Below are 9,050 nucleotides of genomic sequence, written 5' to 3'. Positions count from 1 at the left end.
GGGTCTTGTGTAGACTGGTGAGACGCCCTGCCATTAATCGGCTGTGATGGCACGTGCAAAAGAAAGTGTGAATTGCCTTAATATTATTTTGCCGTGGTGTAGAAAAGGGGTCCCGTGTTTGCACTTGTCTGGGCTATAGCACAGGGGGAGGATGAAAAATTAAAAGTGCTCACTTTGACTTAAGGCAGAAGCGCAGTCAGCGTCTCAAAGGCGGCACAGCTATGCAGCACGCGCTGGCTGCTCGACTTTTGCTGGGCAGGAGACCACAGTTTTTGCAGACTCGTTCATGATATCAAAAGTCTCAGCGATCTTTGGAGGTCATTCATATATTATATGATATATATATATATATCAAAATACCCGCGACTCGCAGCGGAGAAGTAGTGTGTTAAAGAAGTAATGAAAAAGAAAAGGAAACATTTTAATAATAACGTACCATGATTGACATTGTCATGAGTGTTGCTGTCATATATATGCCTGCCTAAATAAGTCACCCTCGCTTTGCTCTTACTTTTTACCGCTCATTTAATCATGGCTAGTGGCGGAATAATTATAAAATGGAAGGAGGATGGCTTTACCAAAACAATTATTGATGGCGAATCGATTATTTATAAAGCTTGAATTGGTGATCTGTTTTTCTGTGTTAACCAAACATGCACAAGGTTCGAGCCGCATGTAGACGGACTTTTTTTGTTCTTCAAAGTCACCAAAGCGCTGTGCAAACTCAGTGCTCAGTGCGCTCAGTTTATCAGCAAAGTGCGTATTTGGGAACACCGTAGTGACGACTTGGTTTAACATTACTTGGTAATAGGGAAAGTGGGGCAAGTGGTTGTGTCTCCCATAAAAGCAGCCTCAATTGAAATCACTTTGTGATTGTGCACGGGTAAAAACGTCCGCTGAAGTGTCAGATTCTTATTTAATTCTTCTGCTTTCTGTATCTTCTGCATTGCATTCAGGTCTTTCAGGTTACCCTGATGTTTTGTTTTATAGTGCCGTCTTAGATTAAATTCTGTAATTACAGCCACATTAGCTCCACAAATGAGACACACGGGTTCAGTAAACATATACTCAGCCTCCCATCGGTTTTTAAAGGCTCTATTTTCAGAATCAACTTTTCTCTTCAGCATCGTGTGAGCTAGCTTCGCAATAACTTGCAGCATCTTAAGGTAGACTTGATTAACGCGGTAACTGTTCGAAAAAAGGCAGCTGAAGCGCTGCATTATGGGATCTGTAGTTTATTGTGTTACCAGCGCTTCATATACCCGGGCTTTAATAACAATAATACAGTATATAAAATGATCTCGCGGGCGGATATAATTACACGCCGGGCGGATGTGGCCGCTGCCCTTGAGTTTGACACATATGGACTAAATAGAACTTGAAAAGATATATTTTTCAAATGTGATCGCGCAATTCAGATAGAGTTGACGCGCACTACAGCCTGCATGCCTCAATAAGTCATCCTCCCTTGCCCTTACTTTTTTACCGTTCATCTAATGAATACACTGAGTATGGCTTTACCAAAACAATCACTGATGGCGAATAAAGTATCCATTATTCGAGTATGTAGATCGGGTTATATATATATACATATATATATACCAGCGTATCGCAGCGAGAAGTAGTGTGTTAAAAAGCTAGAAAAGAAAAGGGAACATTTTAAAAATAACGTAACATGACTGTCAATATACAGTATTTGTTTTGTGAGTGTTACTGAGTGTTGCTGTCATCAAGGATTTGATTATCATTATTTCTTTCAATCAGGTTCGTATTTGTAGGATGTGTTGTGTTCAAGTTACATTCCGTGTTTGTCAATCGTTGTAAAGATGACAGGTCTCATTCATCGATTCGTTTCTTACTGCATCAATAAACAGCTCGTCTTCTTCTTTATCTGAGACCTGACACACTGCATGCACGGGTTTTTACACTGTCTTCCTTTAGCGGGACATTGACTTTTCCAACGTGTGCTTTGTTTCGCAGTAGTTGGATTTATGAATATGCTTGTATGTATGAGGCGCTTCATATTTTTGCTGCCTTTTCAATTGTGTAATTCGGTTTTGTTCAGCTCTTTGGAACTGTTGCCTTTTATCTGTGCACTGCGTCAGTTCACGTGAGCCACTCGGTGTACATGCATCGATGGTTCCCAGCTGTGCTGGTGCCATCTCGTGCTATGTCCATGGCTGTATTTAATGTTACCTTAGTCCTGGCACTTGCAGTTTCGCTGAGTTTGTGTCAAACACCACCCTGACCATCTCATCTTCCTCTCCATAAGCACAGTCCTTCACCCGTGAATATTTACCCGTGGCAGTTTGCTATTGGATTGCCGCTGACGGACGGCCTTATATGGGCAGGCACTACAAGCCAGCGGCAGCCTGTCTATGAACTTAATTTAAAGTGTAGGTTTACACGTGCTTTGTTTCAGTAGCAGAACTCATGAATATGGTTGTATATGTCACTCGCTTCGCTTCTTATTGTTTGCTGCCTTCTCAATTATATAATGCATGTTTTCTTCAGCGCTTTTGAGGTCTTCCTGGTTTTCTATGTACTGCGTGATTACGTGGGAGGCGTGATGATGTCACACGAAACTCCGCCCCCACGGCGTTGAAGCTCATCTCCATTACAGTAAATGGAGAAAAAGTGCTTCCAGTTATGACCATTACGCGTAGAATTTCGATATAAAACCTGCCCAACTTTTGTAAGGAAGCTGTAAGGAATGAACCTGCCAAATTTCAGCCTTCCACCCACACGGGAAGTGAGTGAGTGAGTGAGTGAGTGAGGGCTTTGCCTTTTATTAGTATAGATATACATACACACACACATATATAAACATATATATACATATACATACATATCTACATATATACACACACAGCTATTTCGTATCAGTGCAATACGCTGCTTGTTAAAACGGATGACTCCCGCTCTTACGTGCAAGTCTGCGTGGATATTATGAACTATCGTATTTGTTCAAGTTCTATTTAAATTTTAAATAGAAGGAATTTTTATTTAGTCGACAGAAATATCTTTGGTAGGAATGGTAAAAACAGACAGGAATATTATTTCTGAATAAATCAACTCAAACCTTAAACAACTTATAATATTTGCTCTCCATAAAAATATATCCTGTCTAAATTATACAAGTTTGAAATAAAGTAAACATTAAAAGAACAAACATTCAAATTTCTTTACTCTTATGTAATTTTATATTTTATAAAAAATAAACTTAGATTTTAAATATCCCAAAAGATTTTGCTCTCCATAAAAATATATCCTGTCAAAATTATACAAATTCAAATATGAACATGCTGCATAACAAAACCTGGAAATATAAATAAAATGTGTTCCTTTCAGCAATAACAAATCAAATCATTCAGTTGTCTTTGCTCATATGTCATTTTAGAGCTGGACGCCTGGCATCTTTTTTTGGCCACAGGTTCGTTTCTGTTTGGTGTGAGGTTCTGTGTTGTGGAGATTCTCGGGATGGATTGCAGGTGCTCATCAGTGAGGCGACTCCTGTGTGCTGTTTTGTTAGTCTTTATCACTGAGAAGAGCTTCTCACACAGATATGTGCTACCAAACATGCACAAGGTTCGAGCCGCATGTAGACGGACTTTTTGTTCTTCAAAGTCACCAAAGCGCCGTGCAAACTCAGTGCGCTCAGTTTATCAGCAAAGTGCGTATTTGGGAACACCGTAGTGACGACTTGGTTTAACATTACTTGGTAACAGGGAAAGTGGGGCAAGTGGTTGTGTCTCCCATAAAAGCAGCCTCAATTGAAATCACTTTGTGATTGTGCACGGGTAAAAACGTCCGCTGAAGTGTCAGATTCTTATTTAATTCTTCTGCTTTCTGTATCTTCTGCATTGCATTCAGGTCTTTCAGGTTACCCTGATGTTTTGTTTTATAGTGCCGTCTTAGATTAAATTCTGTAATTACAGCCACAATAGCTCCACAAATGAGACACACGGGTTCAGTAAACATATACTCAGCCTCCCATCGGTTTTTAAAGGCTCTATTTTCAGAATCAACTTTTCTCTTCAGCATCGTGTGAGCTAGCGTTGCATTATGGGATCTGTAGTTTATTGTGTTACCAGCGCTTCATATACCGGGCTTTAATAACAATAATACAGTATATAAAATGATCTCATGGGCGGATATAATTACGCCGGGCGGATGTGGCCCTGCGCCCTTGAGTTTGACACATATGGACTAAATAGAACTTGAAAAGATATATTTTTCAAATGTGATCGCAATTCAGATAGAGTTGGCGCACTACAGCCTGCATGCCTCAATTAGTCATCCTCCCCTCGCCCTTACTTTTTTACCGTTCATCTAATGAATACACTGAGTATGGCTTTACCAAAACAATCATTGATGGCGAATAAAGTATCCATTATTCGAGTATGTAGATCGGGTTATATATATATACATATATATATACCCGCGTATCGCAGCGGAGAAGTAGTGTGTTAAAAAAGCTAGAAAAAGAAAAGGGAACATTTTAAAAATAACGTAACATGACTGTCAATATACAGTATTTGTTTTGTGAGTGTTACTGAGTGTTGCGGTCATCAAGGATTTGATTATCATTATTTCTTTCAATCAGGTTCGTATTTGTAGGATGTGTTGTGTTCAAGTTACATTCCGTGTTTGTCAATCGTTGTAAAGATGACAGGTTTCATTCATCGATTCGTTTCTTACTGCATCAATAAACAGCTCGTCTTCTTCTTTATCTGAGACCTGACACACTGCATGCACGGGTTTTTTACACTGTCTTCCTTTAGCGGGACATTGACTTTTCCAACGTGTGCTTTGTTTCCGCAGTAGTTGGATTTATGAATATGCTTGTATGTATGAGACGCTTCATATTTTTGCTGCCTTTTCAATTGTGTAATTCGGTTTTGTTCAGTGCTCTTTGGAACTGTTGCTTTTATCTGTGCACTCGCGTCAGTCCCGTGAGCCGCTCGGTGTACATGCATCGAAGGTTCCCAGCTGTGCTGGTGCCATCTCCTGCTATGTCCATGGCTGTATTTAATGTTACCTTAGTCCTGGCACTTAAAACTTTCTCTCGCAGTTTCGCTGAGTTTGTGTCAAACACCACCCTGACCATCTCATCTTCCTCTCCATAAGCACAGTCCTTCACCCGTGAATATTTACCCGTGGCAGTTTGCTATTGGATTGCCGCTGACGGACGGCCTTATATGGGCAGGCACTAAATTACAAGCGCCAGCGCAGCCTGTCTATGAACTTAATTTAAAGTGTAGGTTTACATCGTGCTTTGTTTCAGTAGCAGAACTCATGAATATGGTTGTATATGTCACTTTCGCCGCTTCTTATTGTTTCGCTGCCTTCTCAATTATATAATGCATGTTTTCTTGAGCGCTTTTTTGAGGTCTTCCTGGTTTTCTATGTACTGCGTGATTACGTGGGAGGCGTGATGATGTCACATGAAACTCCCCACGGCGTTGAAGCTCATCTCCATTACAGTAAATGGAGAAAACTGCTTCCAGTTATGACCATTACGCGTAGAATTTCGATATAAAACCTGCCCAACTTTTGTAAGGAAGCTGTAAGGAATGAACCTGCCAAATTTCAGCCTTCCACCCACACGGGAAGTTGGAGAATTAGTGATGAATCAGTGAGTGAGTGAGTCAGTGAGTGAGTCAGTGAGTGAGTGAGTGTGCTTTGCCTTTTATTAGTATAGATATATAGATAGATATGAGAACAACACTCATATCAATGACAAAACAATTACATTAACAATCATGTTATGTTATTTTTAAAATTTTTCCTTTTCTTTTTCATACCTTCTTTAACACACTACTTCTCCTCAAGCCTTGGTATTCTCTAGTATATATATATATATATATATATATATATATATATATATATATATATATATATATGTGTGTGTGTGTGTGTGTGTGTGTGTGTGTGTGTGTGTATATATATATATATATATATATATATATATGTGTGTGTATATATATGTATATATATATATATATATATATATATATATATATATATATATGTATATATGCCTTATAGCTACATACATTATTTGATTAGTATCAGATGCACAAATATCATGAGTTTCATTCTAGAAAATTCTTATAATTTAGTCCCTTATGGAAATAATAGGAAGTAATGAAATGAGAGTGCCACTATTCAGATCGCAACTGCTTACAAACCTCAGGAGTGTTAATTCCAGTAATCAAATGAACCTTAGTGTTTGCAGAATGCAAATAACCTTGTGTATAACATTATATAATAATGTGTGATATATACATACTTTACATATAATTTTCTTTATTATAGAAGACTGCCATTACTGTATTTGCCATTAGATGTCTGGATTTTAGGAGGAGAAATTCTCGTAACAAAGCATAAAGGACATTATAAGCTTCTCACATGACCTGAACTAAAGGTCGTGTGACCCATCAGAGGAAACAATGACCTGGTTTACTTGACTGTACAAATAAGATACAAATTTTTATGTGAACCCTGAAAATTTTCATGATACACTGGATGAATGTAAACACCACCAACTGGTGACATAGAACAGGAGTCCTCAATCACGGTCCTGGAGGGCCGCAGTGGCTGCAGGTTTTTGCTCCAACCCAGTTGCTTAATATGAAGCACTTATTACTCAAGTAACACTTCTGCTTCACTTTAGTTGTCTCGCTCATTAAGATTTTGAACCCTTATTGCTTATTTTAGTCTTAAATAGCTTTATTCTTGGTTTTTAATTGCTCCCAATTAGCCACAACATGTAAATGACAAAAGAGACCAGCATTTCTCCATTTACCTTGTTACCATTTACACCTATGTGTATTTTTCATGCATTATTAAGTTTAATTAAATACTTGGAAGGTAATTGAAGAGAAAAAAGCGAAGGACTGATAATTACTCATCCATTTTAGCCTTCAAATCATTTGGATGATATCCTTAGAAAGGAGAAGAAAATCTAGGATATGAGAGTTACCTGACATAGCAGAGTTAAAGCACTAACAAGCCATGAAATTAAATTATTGACAAGAAATGCTTTCTAATTAAGCAACTGGGTTAGAACAAAAACCTGCAGCCACTGCGGCCCTCCAGGACTGTGATTGAGGACCCCTGACATGGAGCAATACAAAGGCCATCAAAACCGAGTAATAACAGAGAGAGCGAGATTGGGTGCATGCGCTGATTACAGCGCATTGCTGCACCCATCACACGACAAACCACCAAGATTGAGATCCAAGTGCATCTGTGCAACGGGTGACAGCTCAGTACCACATTGAAGCATCTGAGATTTTTTACAGTGGCTGGAGTGCCAATCCTGCCACCAACTCCCAGGTTTTACCTGCTTGCAGGACTGGATGCAGATTAACATGATACCCAGAACAGAGCGATTGCAGGTTAAGTGTCTTGTTCAAGGGCCCAATGCAGTAGAGTCACTCCTAGCGTTTTATGGGCATTGTAATATTTTTATCTTCATATTTCTTACTGTTCATTTTCACATTTAATCTGTATATTATGAAAATTGTCAAGGTACACATAAGAAAAATGAGAATCTTAATTTGTATAGTTAAGTATGCCTGTTCATAGTCTCCTTTGAAGGGTCATAAGCTTTTGCCACATAAAGTAAAGCAGATCTTTGCATTTTATTACATTTTGCAGTTGATTATTGGGATTCTAATCTTCATCTTTCTATTCTGTACACTTATTTTATTTTTAACTTGGTTTGAAATTGCATATTATGATTGTTCTCTTTTTTTGTAAACTTAAACATTTGTAGTAATTGCATCTTATATTGAAATTAAGTATACTATACATTCAGTTTTCACTCTGTTAAATTCTTTCTAAAATTATTGTCAAGGTTTTATACATTTAAATTTAATTAATACTGTATATGCCTTTTGCTATTCATTTAAATGCATTTATTGTATGTTTTAATTTCCTCTGAGGACTCCAATACCCATTCTTTTGCGAACTAATGAAGTAAATTGCAGGATGAAAAGGTGAACTAACATAACTTTATTATTATTCATCTCTGTCAATGTTTTTAAATTAGAAATCCAAAAGATCAGAGACCCTAATTGACATGCATGCAAAGAAGATGAAGAAAAAGTCTGAAGCTGAGGCAGGAACGCCCCAAGAGAGAAGACCATTTGATCGAGATCAGGACCTTCAAGTCAACAGATTTGATGAAGCTCAAAAGAAAGCAATTATCAAAAAGTCACAAGAACTCAATACTCGTTTTTCCCATAGTAAAAATAGCATGTTCTTATAGAAATATCATGGAAAGTGACAATCATATGCTTATATTAATGTATGAAATACCTCTTGCTGGAAAGCAAATTACATTTTGATGTAATTATACCAAGAAATGACTGAATGAAATAAGTTATTCTTTTATAAGAAAATCAAAGCTTCCCACAGATCTTTTTCTGCTAAAACAAATCATAATTACAAAGAATTAATTTGAAAATAAGCAACCTTTGAGGAAATATCATTGAAAATATAAAAATAAAAGCCTGATTAAGTAGAAATGGGCAGCTATCATTAAAAATCAACATTTCTTCTAAGAAAACAAATCCTGTAAAATAATGCGAGCAGATTGTACATTTTAATAAATCTTTTGTGTGATGTTAATGTTTATATGTGTTCTGCCATTTTTAAGTATTTTTACTTGGCATAACTATTAAGAGCACAGATTTTTGTTACTGTAAATAAAAGTTCTGTTTGCTGGAGTTTTTTATTCATTCTTAATAAAAAAAAAAATAAGTTCACAAGTAATGTTTTATATATTTCATGTTTAATATCACATTGTAATACAGTATATGGCTAATTCTATTAAAAGTATAAGAAATATATTTTAGCAAATAAATCATTTGTGGCCAGCCATCTGACTGGAATCATATTATAATAGGAAAAAAAGGTATCAGTTACTGTATGAAACAGGTAGCAAAGCAGGAATCCTCTTTAATAAAACCCCTGTGTGCGTCCAGGTGTCCATGTGTGTCTTTTGGTGAAGTGTGCATGCGCAAGGCTCTGTGCGA

At 37.2% G+C, this 9,050-nt stretch overlaps 1 protein-coding gene across 1 annotated transcript in view; it reads left to right on the top strand.

Moving 5' to 3' along the window:
• The window catches only part of gpalpp1 (GPALPP motifs containing 1), a 30,949-nt gene extending 22,208 nt beyond the window's left edge, over positions 1-8,741 (top strand). The window contains exon 8 of the mRNA XM_039745275.1: positions 8,063-8,741. Within this exon, the coding sequence (XP_039601209.1) occupies positions 8,063-8,281 (219 nt within the window). The 3' untranslated portion in view covers positions 8,282-8,741. The remainder of the gene's footprint in view (positions 1-8,062) is intronic.
• Positions 8,742-9,050: the final 309 nt, after the last annotated feature.

Source organism: Polypterus senegalus, chromosome 2, assembly GCF_016835505.1.
Source record: "Polypterus senegalus isolate Bchr_013 chromosome 2, ASM1683550v1, whole genome shotgun sequence".
In the NCBI taxonomy this organism is placed as follows: domain Eukaryota; kingdom Metazoa; phylum Chordata; class Cladistia; order Polypteriformes; family Polypteridae; genus Polypterus; species Polypterus senegalus.
This window is presented reverse-complemented; position numbering and strand designations above follow the sequence as displayed.